The sequence below is a fragment of the Phocoena sinus genome, chromosome 7 (genome assembly GCF_008692025.1).
Source record: "Phocoena sinus isolate mPhoSin1 chromosome 7, mPhoSin1.pri, whole genome shotgun sequence".
Lineage (NCBI taxonomy): Eukaryota > Metazoa > Chordata > Mammalia > Artiodactyla > Phocoenidae > Phocoena > Phocoena sinus.
In genome coordinates this window covers 55,417,779-55,435,081 of record NC_045769.1, presented here as the reverse complement: position 1 = coordinate 55,435,081, position 17,303 = coordinate 55,417,779, and the positions used below count along the sequence as shown (strand labels likewise).

General features: G+C 45.3%; 1 protein-coding gene and 1 long non-coding RNA gene across 2 annotated transcripts in view; one reads left to right on the top strand and one right to left on the bottom strand.

Annotated features, from left to right (window-relative positions):
• The first annotated feature begins 6,037 nt into the window (after positions 1-6,037).
• Positions 6,038-17,303, top strand: part of LOC116756537 — an 83,275-nt gene continuing 72,009 nt past the window's right edge. Inside the window, exon 1 of the long non-coding RNA XR_004350675.1 lies at positions 6,038-6,206. This is a non-coding gene — a long non-coding RNA (uncharacterized LOC116756537). The remainder of the gene's footprint in view (positions 6,207-17,303) is intronic.
• Positions 7,393-17,303, bottom strand: part of TTN (titin) — a 281,733-nt gene continuing 271,822 nt past the window's right edge. Inside the window, 6 exon segments of the mRNA XM_032637061.1 lie at positions 7,393-8,707; positions 8,845-9,147; positions 9,683-9,836; positions 9,933-10,612; positions 11,357-11,513; positions 11,642-17,301. Of these exon segments, the coding sequence (XP_032492952.1) occupies positions 8,409-8,707; positions 8,845-9,147; positions 9,683-9,836; positions 9,933-10,612; positions 11,357-11,513; positions 11,642-17,301 (7,253 nt within the window). The 3' untranslated portion in view covers positions 7,393-8,408.

Below are 17,303 nucleotides of genomic sequence, written 5' to 3'. Positions count from 1 at the left end.
TCCTCAGTTCTTTTCATTCTTTTTTCTTTATTCTGCTCTGCAGTAGTTATTTCCACTATTTTATCTTCCAGGTCACTTATCCGTTCTTCTGCCTCAGTTATTCTGCTATTGATCCTATCTAGAGTATTTTTAATTTCATTTATTGTGTTGTTCATCGTTGCTTGTTTCATCTTTAGTTCTTCTATGTCCTTGTTAAATGTTTCTTGCATTTTCTCTATTCTATTTCCAAGATTTTGGATCATCTTTACTATCATTATTCTGAATTCTTTTTCAGGTAGACTGCCTGTTTCCTCTTCATTTGTTAGGTCTGGTGGGTTTTTACCTTGCTCCTTCATCTGCTGTGTTTCTCTGTCTTCTCATTTTGCTTAACTTACAGTGTTTGGGGTCTCCTTTTCACAGGCTGCAAGTTCCTAGTTCCCATTGTTTTTGGTGTCTGTCTCCAGTGGCTACAGTTGTTTCAGTGGGTTGTGTAGGCTTCCTGTTGGAGGGAACTGGTGCCTGTGTTCTGGTGGATGAGGCTGGATCTTGTCTTTCTGGTGGGCAGGTCCACGTCTGGTGGTGTGTTTTGGGGTGTCTGTGGACTTATTATGATTTTAGGCAGCCTCTCTGCTAATGGGTGGGGTTGTGTTCCTGTCTTGCTAGTTGTTTGGCATAGGGTGTCCAGCACTGTAGCTTGCTGGTCGTTGAGTGAAGCTGGGTGCTGGTGTTGAGATGGAGATCTCTGAGAGATTTTTGCCATTTGATATTATGTGGAGCTGGGAGGTCTCTTGTGGACCAGTGTCCTGAAGTTGGCTCTCCCACCTTAAAAAATAATTATTAAGAAAAAAAATTTTTTGAAAAGAAAAAAACAACACGGACGGACAGAACCCTAGGACAAATGGTGAAAGCAAAGCTATACAGACAAAATCTCACACAGAAGCATACACATACACACTCACAAAAAGAGGAAAAGGGGAAAAAATCATAAATCTTGCTCTCAAAGTCCAGCTCCTCAGTTTGGGATGATTCATTGTCTATTCATCTATTCCACAGATTCAGGGTACATCAAGTTGATTGTGGAGCTTTAATCCGCTGCTTCTGAGGCTGCTGGGAGAGATTTCCCTTTCTCTGTTCTCACAGCTCCCGGGGTTCAGCTTTGGACTTGGCCCCGCCTCTGCATGTAGGTCGCCGGAGGGCATCTGTTCTTTGCTCAGAGAGGATGGGGTTAAAGGAGCAGCTGCTTCGGGGGCTCTGGCTCACTCAGGCCGGGTGGCGGAGGGGTTCGGATGCGGGGTGAGCCTGCGGTGGCAGAGGCCGTTGTGACGTTGCACCAGCCTGAGGCGCGCCGTGTGTTCTCCCAGGGAAGTGGTCCCTGGATCATGGTGCCCTGGCAGTGGCGGGCTGCACAGGCTCCCCGCAAGAGGGGTGTGCATAGTGACCTGTGCTCGCACACAGGCTTCTTGGTGGCGGCAGCAGCAGCCTTAGCGTCTCATGCCAGTGTCCGGTTCCGCGCTGTTAGCCGCGGCTTGCACCCGTCTTTGGAGCTCCTTTAAGCAGCGCTCTTAATCCCCTCTCTTCGCGCCCCAGGAAACAAAGAGGGAAGAAAATGTCTCTTGCCTCTTCGGCAAGTCTAGACTTTTCCCTGGACTCCCTCCGGGCTAGCCGCGGTGCACTAACGCCCTGCAGGCTGTGTTCACGCCGCCAACCCCAGTCGTCTCTCTGCGCTCTGATGGAAGCCCGAGCCTCAGCTCCCAGCCCCGCCCACCCCGGCGGGTGAGCAGACAAGCCTCTCGGGCTGGTGAGTGCCCGTCGGCACCAATCCTCTGTGCGGGAATCTGTCCGCTTTGTCCTTCGCACCCCTGTGCCTGCACTCTCCTCCACGGCTCCGAAGCGTCCCCACTCCGCCACCCGCAGTCTCTGCTCGCGAATGGGCTTCCTAGCGTGTGGAATCCTTTCCTCCTTCACAGCTCCCTCCCACTGTTGCAGTTCCCGTCCCTATTCTTTTGTCTCTGTTTATTGTTTTTTCTTTTGCCCTACCCAGGTACGTGGGGAGTTTCTTGCCTTTTGAGAGGTTTGAGGTCTTCTGCCAGCGTTCAGTAGGTGTTCTGTAGGAGTTGTTCTACGTGTAGATGTATTTCTGGTGTGTAATGGAATATCACTCAGCCGTGAAATCAATGTCATAAGGCCAGTAGCAGCATAATGAGTGGGTTTGGGTGTGATGATTCCGGCCCGCCGTCCGCTCGACTGTCATGGCTTCGGCCGCCTCACTTTTAGGACATGCTATCTTTTGCAGTGATTTCCTGACAGATTGGAAAGCATTGGCATACCTGACCACTCCTCTTACCTGCTTCCCACCTTTTCTTAAAATGGAGCAGGAGTAAGTGGGAGTCGTCCCCAGGAGCCACATTCCTGACATCGCATCATCAGAACTTGGCTTGTTGGGCCAGATTTGTTGCAGTTCCACAGCAGTGGTCATTGTCACCGAGAAGAATTGCGGCAGTAAGTTGCCCTCCTGTCTCCACAAGTCACCCCCTCTCTCATACCTTTTCCTTTACCTGGAGAGTCAACCAGTCTGGCTTTATTACATGTTTCCCTAAGTCCCCAGACATTCTTAGGAAACACCTTTCCACGGATGGCTATAAAGCCTAGGAACGGTAATTACAGGGACATTATGGGTTAGAAATTTGGTCATAGGTGAAGGTCTTCCTATGAGTGGAGTCTGCTGGGAAGAAATAAGCTCTTGGGCATAGAATGGCAAATACATGTCATAGTTTTCTCAGAATAGCTAAATACTTTGTAAAAGTAAAATTTGATCAAGTAACTAGTTTGCTTAAATCTCTTTCATGGTTCCCCTTACCTCTTACAGAAAAGCCCAAAGTCCATAATAGGGTATAAGAGGCCTTTTGCAATGTTGCCCTCCTTCTCACCTCCAGCCCTTCAGAGGTTCTTGCACCCCCTTATTAACTTTTTTGAATGTGTCGTGTTCCCCTTGCCCCAGACCTCTGCAGGCACAAGGATCCTCTGCCTGAAAGCTCCTCCTTATCGCCTCAGTTCACCCCACACTTTAGGTCACAGCTTCTACATGTAACTTCCTCTAATCTGACTGTTCCCCAATTCTCTGACTGGATCAGATGCCCTAGCAATGTGCTCTCAAATGCCTTGGATTTTTCTTTTTTTAAAATTTTTATTTATTTATATTTTTTGTGTTACGTGGGCCTCTCACTGTTGTGGCCTCTCCCGTTGCGGAGCACAGGCTCCGGACGCACAGGCTCAGCAGCCATGGCTCACGGGCCCAGCCGCTCCGCGGCATGTGGGATCCTCCCGGACTGGGGCACGAACCCGTGTCCCCTGCATCGGCAGGTGGACTCTCAACCACTGCGCCACCAGGGAAGCCCCGGATTTTTCTTTTTTTATCATAGCACTTAATTTCATTTCTTAGGTGATACCTAGTTCCTCCTCTACCAAGATCCAATCCTCTTCAGACCTCCCATGTTTCCACCTACTGTGGTCTGTCTCAGCCTACATCATGTACAGTACCAGTGAAAACAGTTCCATCATCAGATAAGTTCGGGGAGCGTTGTATCGCCTCTTGGAGGACCACAACACACACTAGCTCATCAAAGGCCTGGGAAGTCCTGCATAAAGAAGTACGATTTCCCAAATCCTAAGTTTATTTGGCTGTGGGACAATTTTCCCATAATATCTACCAACATCTTGAGGAAGAGTTTGGGAAATATCGACCCAGACATACCAAAAGGCATAAAACTATTTTTATAACCTTAGAATAAAAATCGATGGGCCAGGTCTTCCTGGGTGGTGCAGTGGTTGAGAATCCGCCTGCCAATGCAGAGGACACAGGTTCGAGCCCCGGTCCGGGAAGATCCCACATGCTGCAGACCAACTAAGCTCTTGCGCCACAACTACTGAGCCTGCACTCTAGAGCCCGTGAGCCACAACTACTGAGCGTGCATGCCACAACTACTGAAGCCCGCTTGCCTAGAGCCCGTGCTCCACAACAGGAGAAGCCATTGCAATGAGAAGCCTGAAAACCCAACGGAGCCAAAATTAATTAAAAAAATAAATTAATTAAAAAAAAATAGATTGGCCCATCGATTTTTTTTTTGTGTGTGTGGCTGCTTTGGGTCTTCGTTGCTATGTGCAGGCTTTCTCTAGTTGCGGCGAACGGGGGCTACTCTTCGTTGAAGTGCGCGGCATTCTCATTGCAATGGCTTTTGTTGTAGAGCACGGGCTCTAGGCATGCGGGCTTCAGTAGTTGTGGCACGCGGGCTCTAGAGCGCAGGCTCAGTAGTTGTGATGCAAGGGCTTAGTTGCTCCGTGGCATGTGGGATCTTCGTGGACCAAGCCTCGAACCTGTGTCCCCTGCATTGGCAGGTGGATTCTCAACCACTGCACCAGCAGAAAAGGGCGGCCAATCTCTCTTGCAAAAAGTCCTTCTGTTTACCTCGCAGACAGTCTTTTCTCCTATTACAAGGAAACTGGGTTTTCTCGGCCCGAATTTCTTAAAATTACATTTGGGGCTGAATAAACAAATACAAATTACTTTCTTTTCCTTGAGCACAATCATAAAACATTTTTCTTGAAGAATAATGTCTCACCATGGAGACTGTCAATTTAACCTGTTATTTTACTGCTGTTTCTGATTTACCTACCTCCGTACCTCTAGATGGTTCATCTATATAATTGGCTACTACTGGTTAGAGATAATAAATTCATCTTTTGAGAAACTCTACCAAAACACTTCTTTTAAAGATGTGCTGTCTCATGCCCATCATGTCTAGTGTTATGGGTTGAGCTGTGTACCCCTCCCCACAGATATGTTGGGGTCCAAAACTCTGGTACCTCAGGATGTGACCTTATTTGGAGATAGTCTTTACACAGACAATGAAGTTAAAATAAGGTAAAATTAGTGTGAAACCTAATCCAATATTGCTGATGTCCTTCTAAACAGGGGATATTTGGACCCACACATGCATGCAGGGAGAATGCTATGTGAACAGGTGGCCATCTACGAGTCAAGCAGAGAGGCCTGGAACAGATCCTTCCCTAACAACTCTCGGAAGGAACCAGTCCTGTTGACACTTTCATTTAGGACTCCTAGCCTCCTCCCCGCCGCCCCCCAGGGTTGTGGTACTTTGTTCTAGCAGCCCTAGCAAAATAATGTATCTAGTGATTACAAGTGAGGTCTGTGTTACACCCCCTCTAAAATGTTTTTCTGCTCCCTAATTTCGATGTTTTGCATGGTGGTCTCTAATATAATACTGATTGCTGGTGTTTATTGGGTGCTGTGGCAGCACTGCTCTAAGAGTTTCACATGTAGTAATTTGTTTAATCCTCACAAAACCTGTGAGGTTGATGCTGTTGTTATTCCCATCTTATGGGTGAGAACATCAAGGGATAGAGAAGGTCAGTAATTACTCCAGGTGACACAAGTTAGCAAATAGTAGATCCTGGATTTGGGTTGGTACTCTGGGTTTTGAGTGCGTATATATAATTCCTACACTATGCTGCTTATGAGTGTAGCCAAGTGGGGGCTTTATAAAATATACAGGAAGGATTCAGCAGAAAGAGGGGCAGGAAGAGAGTGAAGATTACTCATAGGTTTTGTGGATTGGAGGGTTGAACCAGGAAGAAGGCGTCTGCTTGCTGCTCTCTGGCGCCCCCTGCCGACAGGGGGGAGAGACAAGGTGGTCTGAACAGGAAATGCAAAGTTGCTGGGAAGGCATTCCTGGGGCTGTTGGAGGTGGGGTGGGACTGACAGGAATCCCCACCCACCCTACGCGGGGGAGCGCCGTTATTGGAGGCGCTCTCGGAGGGAGGCTGGCTGGTAAACCCGGAAAGGGGTGCTTGTAGTTCCAGCCGGAGGGCCTCTGAGGGACTTCCCAGGATCCTCCCTACGCAGTCCTCTCACGTGTGACCCCTTGGCCACACCCTGCCGCTCTCAGAGGCGTGGGCTTCTGCTACTGGTTGAAAAGAAGTCAGGCCTCTCGGCTTGGCGTGGATTTCCTTCCCGGGATAGGCCTTAGCCCCTCCCCTTTCTCCCAGGCCCAAAATGGATCTCTGGATTTGGGAGCTGCAACTACAGTTCCTTCAGCTTCAGAATTCTGAGCAGCACGGACTGCGCCTCAGCCACGGATAGGACTCCTTAGAACATGAGCCTGTCAGGGCTGGGAGTCATCCTCAGGAATCCCTGCCTCTCTCGTTTTAAGGTAAGAACTGGCATTTCAAGTTGTTAGATGGTGTAGTGGGTGCTGTCCGTACCTCCCAGATCCAGGTGATGTGTACCCGGCCCAGTTTCTTGTGTATTGGCTGTTTAGCTGCCCTAGTCTGCAGAGATTGCTCTGGCCAAGGGGTGCCCCTCAACCCGGAGGTTATTTCCCTCTTCCCGCCCCCGCTCCCACAAGCTCCCAGCCTGTAGGCACTAGCTGGAGAGAAGGTCAGCGCCCTTGCTCCCAGGTGGAACCAACTCTGGTGCAATTTATGCTCCCTGTGGGATGCGGCTGAAGCTCCCGCGGAGACGACATTCTTGCTTAGCTTTCTTCCTCTCCTCTGCTTCCCTCACTTCCTTTTCCTGAGAGCAGTCCCTCAAAAAATTACTTATGCTAGAGTCAAGTCTTAGGCTCTGCTTTTAGGGCATCTGACATAAGACAGAATGCTTGCTGAATAAATTAACGAAGACCCAAGATCTTCTTTGGGGGAGTAAGAATTGACAGTGCATTTGCTTCAGCTTTGGCCGCTTGTACGTACATTTAGGGGGTAATTTAGGCAAAGAATCGACTTTATAGGTTTACAATTAGGATTATCTAATTGAGGTGGATAAATACAGATTTTTCTGGTGCTAGATATTTTATTATGAAGTTGTTTTGAAAAGCCTAGTAGGACTATACCATTTAAAACGAGTTCTTTAGCTTTGAGGACTTTGATTTGTTCTGTCTCAGTTTGGAGCTGCAATAGCCAGTAATGGATTCAGTTGCACAATTGATCATTTTCCCTGAAATTGTCATATTCTTTTCTATACTCCTTGAGGGACAGGGTCTATTTCATCTTGCTCATCTTTGCGTTGCTGTCTGGCACAAAATATTGTGAATTGTAATGTTCAATATCTTTGGATTTAATGAATCAGCTCCCATAAAAATATTTTTCTTGATAATAAGCTTAGAAGATTTGATCTATTATTTTGGGGGATTTTTGTTAACTTTTGGGGGTAACTTTATCCATGAGAATCATATCTATGCTTTTAAAAAATTGTGGAATGCATTCAACATGGTAATTTAAATATTTGCTGTGAAGAACTTGAGTTGCTTCTTCTTATCTATGATCATTTCTGTGATTTGCAAAGGCACATACCTCCCCAACCCCAGAATTTTACAGAAAACAACCAATCACAAATTTTGAGGTGCAGATAGCTTGCTTTATTTTGTTGTTACTATCTCAAGGAGGTCCAACAATTATAACTAACAATTGAATTTAAACCTGCATGAAAAGAACTACATCAAATTGATATTTTGGGCAGTTAGTAATATTTTGTTGTTTTTAATTTAACGACAGCTTTATTTTGTTGTTGTTGTTCTTTATTTTTTGCTGTGGCTCATTGCTTAGTTGCCCCGGTTTCTCTGGTGTAATTTAAATTTAGAGCTACCACACGAAGGCGTTGGCTGCACCCCGGGACCTCCAAGAGTTGGCACTGCTCTGGCATAGGAACGCATGAACAGCTTGGTTAAATGAGGGGATGGCCAGGTGATGTTGCTTTTCCAAGCTACCCAGGCACTCTCTATGGTCAGAGACAGTGTGAAATGAGCGAACAAAGTGTTGGCCGTTGCACTTTGCTCTGGTAATATTTAAGTCATGATCATTTTGAGTGTGACATCATCAGAGAAAATGTAAGACGTTCAAGTGTTGCTTACAGGAGGGTAAATGCAAACATCACCAATGCCTTACATTTCTGATTCAGTAAGTATCGGTGCACATATCAGGTGACGTGCACAGCATCATGTCGGTGGATAGGACGTCTTCAATGGGGAATTTCTCGACCCATTGAGGCATACTTAGACATCAACATTATGTTGAGGCACAAAGATTGATTCAGTGTTGAGCAGGGTATTCGTTCCATAAGAAACTTTCTCCTACCAACAGTTAGTTTCAACAGTTACATTGTAAAATGTCATAAAATAAATGGTACAAAACTTTATAACCGTTAATTCGGCTATATACAGTATGTACATGTCACTAGAAAATGTATAATCTTCTTAGGTCAACAATTAAGAAGATTGAAATGCATATTTTTGAACTTCGACTCATTTAGGTTGATACAAAACTACATTTTTTTAAAGTATTTACAGATCAGAAAGATTAGTCTATGTGAATCGTTCAGGAAAGGTTCAGAATGTCTGAATATGAGAGCACAGGCCCTCTTAAATGGATCGAATATTTATATTCACAGTAGCAGAATCAGATCCAAATTCATTCTCTAAGCTCAGGGTATAAAGTCCACCATCTTGTTTCTGTACATCCATGATGATCAGAGTTGTCAGGTCATCTGTGTTTTCAGTGTGGAATCTCCCTTGCTGTTCTTGATTCTGAATTTTTCTTCCACCATGGGACCATGTTATTTCCGGGGTAGGCTCACCCGTAAAAGCGCAGGCTACTGTTAAAACTTTGCCCTCGTCAATGCTGATGTCAGAGGGAAGAGCTTCAATTTTAGGTGGAATTCCTTTATGGAACAACAACAAGAAAAAAGTTTCAGGATCACTGAAAATATAACAATTTGCTTTCTACTGAATTGTATGTACTAAGGACTCTACCATGCTACTAGGCTTGTCTACCTCTACCAGTAATTTGATTGCTCACCTCTTAGGCCTGCTTTAAGCATCCTACTAGTTGAGCTTTCCAGTTGTGTCATACTAGATTTTCCCATAAAACTGCTGGAGCTCATTTCTACAAAAGACTCTTGCATGGAGGACATGCTTTGGGCAGACATGCTTGCAAATTTCATTTCGGTCATGCTGCTAGCACTGCTGCTGCTGAAGCTGCTGAAGGAGGCCTCCTGCTTAGAGGCAGACATTTGGACTGACTGAGATGAGAAGCTTCCTTGCAAGCTCGTGTCACCACTTGTCCTCAATACTACCTCTCTGGGAGGTTCTTCAACTAGAGCTGTGGAGCATAGCAGATACACAGTGAACACCAATGACATCTGGTTAATTGGTGACATCTGACACTGACTTACAGAAATGGAACACTTAGACACACACACAGAAATGCAACCCAAACAATTTGCTGTGGAAGCACAAGCAAATACATACATACAGTTGTCAAGAGCTAGCTCAGTGTCTCCCAGAAACGAATCCTTATATTTCTATCATTACATTACATGCAGGTGCTAGAATCACTAGGAGAAAAATGATTAGTCATACAGAAAATAATTTTTATATTGTGCATTCTGAAAATACATGTAATAGGACAGTTGGTAGCTTTGCTTTGAAAGTTAACTTATCCATGTTCCTGTCTCTCTGTAAAGAAACGCTGACCTTTAAGAATGAATTCACACAGGAGGCCTGTGTCTCTTACACATGGAACTTAATGAGGCTCCAGAGAGTTTGCTGGGCTCAGAAGACAAAAGCAAAAAACAAACAAAAAAACTCAGATAACGGCCTTAAGCAAGTAAGGAAAATGGTAAAGATATACTTACGAAGGACCGTTAAGGAAGCAGTAGCTGAACACTGGCCATGGAAATTTTTGGCCTTAATTGTGTATTTCCCACTGTCACTTACTGAGGCCTTTCGGATTTCAAGGGAATATACATTTCTGGAGCGACTTACGCTGACATTTGAAGAAACAGAAATCTAAAAAGAAGAGAAAAAAAGGGTTTCTTTGAGCTCTTCAGGCGTAGATGGAGTATTTAAAGCTTTCTTCAGTAATATATTCATAACTCAACTTACTGGCAGGTTGTTTTTAAACCATTCGATTTCAGGCGATGGCTCACCACTGATTTCACAAGAAAAGAGAACATTTTGTCCTTCGTTAACATTTTGAGATCTGGGCTGGGAGATGAAGGCTGGAGCATCTGAGAGTTCTTTGCTCAGGGTCAGATCATACTGACACTTGACGATTCCTTGGCTGGTTTTGCCAATGCAGGTGAGGATCCCTTCATCTTTGTGACCAGCCTGCTTGATGGTCAGTGTCTGGTCACTGCCTGAGACGCCATATCTGTACTCCTCGGAGTTACTGAGCTCTACCCCATTCAATACCCATTTCACATCAGTGGCACCAGCAATGTTGGCTTTTAAAGTCACTTTCTGACCATCAGGTATACTCATCTGAGTAGAATATGCTTTAATCTCGGCATGAGTTCTGATTTCTTCTGATGCCTGTGATGTTTTAGTGATTTCCTCATGGACAATGGATTTTTCCAGGGAGGTCGCTTCTGATTTCTTGACTTTTTCGGAAATCAGAACTGTTGAAGCTTCCTCCTCGAGGGCCAGCTTCTCTGGAGATTTCACCTCTGACATCTTGATTAGGGCTTTTTTGGAAATTTCCTCTTGGACAGCTGCCTTCTTCTGGGATGTACTTTTGGAGGTCTTTTGTGTCGATACTTTCTGTATCTCAGTGTCTTTTACAGCTGAAAAAGAAAGCTCTATAAGGCAAACTGAATTGGAAAGAGGCCCCACCCTCTTCTCTTGTGGATTCTGTAAGTGAATAATATACGAAGAAAAAATATTAACTTAACGCATGCAGTGTAGGTAATACCTAACTCTTTCTCAGTCCCAATCTTGGAGACTGGTCATGCATGACTTTGGTGATCAGTGTAATGATTATTTAAACTCAACTAAACAGAAGAATGATTTTTATGACTTAAGGGGAAAAAAAGTTTTGAAAAGAATAGTTGAAGGATTTAGGAGATGGGTGGATTTAGGAGATTTTGAGTAATTAAAACAATTGAATTATGTTTTAGAAGACTGAGATGAAAGCAAACTAATTTTAATTGGGAAAACCGATACAGTTCTTTCATTAACTTCCCACTGCTTTGGAAAATTAGCAAGAGTGAAGCTTTAGGGAAGAAGTGCCATTTTGTATAATCACCTGACTTTATTCTTAAATGTTCCTGGGAGCAGGAATCTTACATAATCTCTATGGAATCTTATATAACACCACATACAATTAGACACTTAATAAATATAAAAGTATATGCTAACTTCAAATATGTGTATTTGTACATTTGTGTACAAATGGTATTCTGTAACTTGGTAAAACAGTTTTATTTTAATACTTGTGTGTGTGTGTGTGTGTGTAAGGAATAGTGTTTAGAAATGTTTCCTTCATATTGTTTTCTGAAAATGGTTGGTAAGAATAAAAGCCAACCTACCTTTTATTGTTAATTTGCAGCTAGAGGACACAGATCCAGCTGAATTTGTTATTGTACAAGTATAAAGTCCACCGTCAGAAGTATCAGTGTTACGAATTTCTAGGAAGAATCCTCCTTTGTCTTCAGAGAGTTTATATTTACCTCCTTGTGTTATGGCCTGTAGAATGCATGTGATTTGAGTTTTAAAAAATGATTTAATTTTAAACTTTCTTTGGGAGATGGGGAAGAGGGAAGAGGTTAGTTTTTTTAGAAGGTAAGTTTAAGGATCATTTAAAAACTGGTTACCTTTCCATCCTTTGTCCAGATGACAGTTGGCTGGGGTTCTCCAGTAGCTTTAACTGCAAATTTAGTGACACTGTCTGAAGAAATAGTTGTATCCTGCAGCCCAGTAACAATTACTGGTTTTGTGGAAACTGGTTCAGGAGCTTTTGGTTCAGTTTTCTTGGTTTCTGTTGGCTCAGCAGTTTTCGGAGCCGCTTTCTTGGTTTCTGTTGACTCAGCAGTTTTCTGAGCTGCTTTCTTGGTTTCTGATATGCTTGAAACTTCCTCATGGATATTCTTAAAGGCTTGTCCCACAAATTGGAAGTTAGTTTTGGAAGTTCCACCTTCACCAGAAATCTCACAAATGTATTCTCCACAATCAGATTCAGTGAGGTTATGGATTTTGAGCTCATAGGTACCATCTGCTGAATAATGAAACTGGAAATGCCCATTTTCCTTCAGTTTCTTACCATCTTTATACCAGGCGACCTCTTTTGCACACAATACAGTACTTTCGACCACACAGGTCAGCTTTGCTATATCTTTAGAAGCTTCTGCTTTCAAGGACTGAATTATCTTGGGTGGGGCAGTGACTGGCAGCTGCTGAACCTTTTCTGCTGGTGTGGGTTTTATCTCTGTGGGTGATACAGCTTTTGGGTGAGAAGTCACCGGTTCTGGGGATTTCACTTGTTTTGGAGACGTGACTCCTTCTGGGGATTTTACCCGAGGCTCTGGGGATTTGACTTTCGGTGGTGATGTCAGAGCCTTTTCAGTAACCCTGGCCTTTTGAATGGTCAGAGTAAACTGTGCCTCTTGCTTCCCTTCGCTGTTCTCTACCACCACGCTGTAGTTGCCCTCATCCGAAGCCTGGACTGAAGAGATCTCAAAGGTCGATTTGTACTTTGCGGTGGTCACTTGGTGGCGGGCGGAAGTGCTTATGACTTGTCCCCTACGCAGCCATGTCACAGTCGGTACCGGCTCACCATCTGTATCGCAAGAAAACCTTGCAGAGTCGCCTTCATACACCGTTACGGACCTTGGCTTCGTGAGAATTCTTGCTGCCAAAGTCGTCTTGATCTTCCTGTGTGTGGATTTTTCTTCCAGCGACTTTTCTTCGACTGCAGCGCTTTTCATTTCTGCAGATGCGTGGTGTTCATATGATGAGAGACTTTCCCTTGTCTCTGTCATCTGTGATTTCATTTCCCTGACGGAAGAGGAAGCTTCCATCTCAGATGTTTTCTTAAATGATGAAACCGCATATGCCTCTGTTCTCGTCAGCTCAGGGAAAATGGATCGGGGGACCTCTTCGTCTCTGCGCTGGGAAGCATAGGTGGTGTAATCCCCTCCCGTGACGTCCAAGGTTGCATAGTCAGAAGCCTCACCTTTGTAGTTGGTGCACACGGCACGGTATGTTCCGCCGTCATCAATATGACAGTCCAGAATTTCCAGGGTCAGAACCCCACTGGTGTTGGTGTAATGAATCTTACTGCTCTCTTGGAGTTCTACACCGTTGTGGTACCATTTGACCTCGGCAGTTGGCTTAGACTGAACATTTAAGATAAAACGTGTATTTTGGCCGCACGGTACCCTGTGGGAGCGCATCCTCAGTGTGATTCGAGGCACGTGGTCCAGCGTAAAAGGCTGCTGACTCAAGACCTCATACTTCCTTTCTGATGTCTTCTGAGTTTTTAAAGCAGCTTTCATGGACTCGTACCTGGAAAAGATATCAAATCTTGCCGACCTCTCAAATCTTGACAGTGAACGCTCACTAGACACAGGACTGGGGGAACGTGGGCGAGTCCTCTCTGGGGTAGGAGACCTTCTTTCTACGTCATCTTCATCTTCATATTCCTCAGCTGGCTGTGGCCGCGGCCGGATCAGCTCGGACACCGGCCTCATCAACTCGATGTAGGTCGGAGACAGGGAGCGCCGGCGTCTCAGCAGCCTGGACACCGAGGAGGAAGTGTCTCTCTGAGCGTGTTTGGAGATCTCATATTCTTCCTCAATTTCCGTTATTTCAGTCACTTCTCTCTGGCGTCTTGATTTCCTTCTAGATTTTTCTTCCTTCGCCATGTGGTCCAGCTCGCTTTTGTATTCCGAGAGGCGCTGGGTGGTGGTGACTGGACGCAGCAGCTCTTGGTCCTCTCTCTCGGCCATGATCCTCTGCCGCTGCCTGGGCTGCCTGTGCCAGGTGCGGGCGTGCCGCTCCCGCAGCTCTGCGTAACTCGTGCTCGTCTCCGCCTTCGTTGGGATGTGATACGTTGAGTATCTGAAGTCTTTTCTTGCTTCCTCCACCTTGACGTGAGCTTGTGGGGAAGGGTAACGCAGACTCGAAAGCTCAAAACGTGGTGGGCTCCGGCTTGGGGGTGAGGCTGAAAAACCCAGTTCCAGCTCTTCTTCAAGACGCAGCCTCTCTTCCTCTGTTCTCTTCATTGCCAGGTAGTCGTCAATGGGCAGGAGTAATTCTTCATCCGAGATGTCACCGAGAGAACGTCTCCTGGGTCTGTAATAGAAGTAATAATCAGGAGAAGGTGTACGCCGGCGGGCTGGTCTCACCATTTCAAGGTCATCTTGGGACAGTTTGGGAATCCTCCACTTGGGTCTGTATTGATCGGTGATGCGTGGAAGAGGCATCACGTAGAACTGTTCCCATCTTGAAAGGCGGATGCGCTTGGGTCTTTTCTGTACAACTCTGTCCATCTTCCCAGGCATTTCAAATTGATCGCGTATCTTTTTGTACCATTTCATGTCAGACATGGGCACGAACTGCTTAATGTGTTGGTCTTCTTCTATGGCAGCCGGTTTGTACTTGCGTGGCTCTGGTACTTCGTAAGGCATGCGGAGTTTTCTCTCCTCCTTCTTTTCTTCTGTCTCAAGTCGGTATTCCCCTTTTACAGTCTTGGTGCTGACGGCTGGTTTGTAAAGGGTGGCAGCTTCTCTCAGTGCCTCCTGGGCGACCTGTGTCAGTGGCACAGTCTCAGTTCCGGAAAGAATTTCAGCCATTCTCAGCGTCTTGTCAATTTGCCTCTGTACGTGTCGCTCGCGCTCCTCCTTAGTCTTGAACACCTGTTTGACGTACCTCAGGCGTTCCACTTGTAGGTGGGCCTGGCAGCTGGTGGATCCAGCAGTGTTTGTGGCTGTGACTCTGTAGTAACCCGTGTCTTCAGGCAAAGTATCCCTGATATGAAGAGCGTAATAATCCAAGCCTTCGTGGATAATTTCAATGTTGGGCCCGAGGGACAGTGGCTGACCGTCTTTCTCCCATTTTAATGTTGGCGGGGGGATGCCAGACACCCTGATCTCAAAGCAGACACTTTGGCCTTCTTGGCATTCTGCGTTTGCCAGTAGCCGTTTGAACATGGGTCTTAGGGTCGTACCTGTTGGAGGTGGGTGTGGGGTCACAGTCAGCTTTGCTTTGCAGCTGTCTTCACCGTATTTGTTTCTTGCAACAACAGTGTATTCGGCAGCATCATCCGTAGTTACACTGTTGATTGTTAATTGGTAAAGACCCTTGTCGGACTCAAATGTGTACTTCCTATCATCATCACCTGGTTTGATTTTCTGACCTGATTTATACCATGTAACTCGAGGCTCTGGGTGGACAGTTATAGTTACTCCAAACCGGACATTTTCACCCACATAAACTGTCCTGTTATAGAGAGGCAGCGTGAATTCTGGTGGCCTTTCCAGGAGTCTCATGGTATCTGTTCTGCGCTTAAGTTTCTTTATGGTTCTACGGCAGTAATAGTCGTAAACTTCTCTCACACCTTTAACAAACAGCTCTGCGTAAGAACTGTCTTCCCCGTAGTCGTTGACTACTTTGCATCTGTAGGTACCGTCATCGAATTTGGTAATGTCTTTGACATACATGGTGGCCACTCCATCGTCATAGGTGATTTCATATTTCTCACTGTTCTCCAGCTGTCTGACACCAAAGTACCAAGTCACGTGGGTAGACTGATCGTAATTTTCAACTTTGCATACGTATTTGACATATCCTCCTTCTTCAACGACTGCATGCATTATCTGTCCGGAAACTGGGCCGATTTCAATGGATGCCACTTTAACTTTAGCAATGCTCACTCCCTTCTGAGATCGAATTGCACCACCACAGGAGATCCTGGCTGCAGACACAACCAAGTTGAGGTCTTTCTTGATCAGGGTGTGGTAGTAACGTCGGTGTTTCAATGTCCTGATCACTTTAGTACTGACTCTTTCTATCTTCTGCTTCAGCCATGGGTGCTGGAGAGCCTCAGATGCTGTCATGCGAGATTTTCTCTCTTTCACTAACAGCCGGTCAACAAAGTCCATGGCTTCAGTGCTGATCTCTTGGAATGCTTCTTCATCAAAGGTATATTCAGCATTCATGATGTTCTCAATTACCTGTTGGTTAGTTTCAGCCAGGAATGGATTGATACCACTCAACAGCACATACACGAGTGTTCCGAGTGACCACATGTCTGTGGCTGTGCTGACAACATCATGCTGGTGGACTTCAGGTGCGTAGTATTCAGGGGCAGTGAACAGAAGCCTAAAGTTGTCCCCTGGCTTCAGCTGATGGGCCTGACCGAATTCTATGATTTTAATGGTGGAGCTCCTTCTTGTTTGGTAAATGATATTTTCTGGTCTAATATCAAAGTGTCCAATATTATGACTGTGTAAGAACTCAAGTGCTTCACAGACCTGGCGAACATAGCTTACAATTTCTCTCTCATTAAGTTCAAAAGCACTTGTGTTAATGCGTTCAAATATGTCAAGTCCTGATATGAACTCAAAGATCATAACTAATTCTTCCATGCTTTCAAATGATTCATGGAGGTATAGGATATTTCGGTGCCTAGCGATGTTTAGAATGGAAATTTCTTTCTTTACCAAAACCTGATCAGTCCCTTTGACTTTAACAAATTTGGCCATGTATGTCTTCTTTGAGGATGTTTCAACACAACGGTGGACAATTCCAAACTGACCACGCCCAAGATCTTCAGCAATCATATATTTCTCATAGAGTTCCTTGGTTGAAGAGTGAGATGCTTTGGTCATAGAAACTTCCCTGGTTTCATCAACCTCTTCATCATAGTTCATAGCTCTGGTCTTATCTTCTTTGGTTATGGTTGGTTCTGAAGCCTCAGAAGGCTTGCTTAGGCCAAATTTATTTTCTGCTATTATACGGAACTGGTAACTTGTTTTTCCAAATAAGTTGATCACGGTATAGTGTGTTTCTCGGGCCTGTCCTACGCGGATCCATCTTTCTGCAGTGGTCGCACATTTTTCAACAATGTAGTTGGTGATTTTGCTGCCACCATCAGAAGCTGGCTCAGTCCATGTTAAGTTGACAGAATCTCGTGAAACGTCACTAACTTTGACTCCTCTGGGTGGGTCGGGAACATCGGCCACATCCAGTTCAACTGTCTTCTGATCAATTCCAAACCTGTTTTTAGCACAGACCACATAGAAACCAGCATCTTTTCTCTCCACTCCATTGAGGAAAACAAGTGACGTGAAAGATCTTGTGACAATAACTTGGTAGTGGCCATTGTTGTTGATGAGATCTTGCCCTTTCTGCCAGGTGATCACTGGGTCTGGTTTGCCACTGAATGGGATCTTGATGCTGATTACCTCACCTCGGAGGGCGTGGACTGCTCCCATGCCTTCAAGATTTTTAGGCAAGTGTATCTTGGCTGGAACT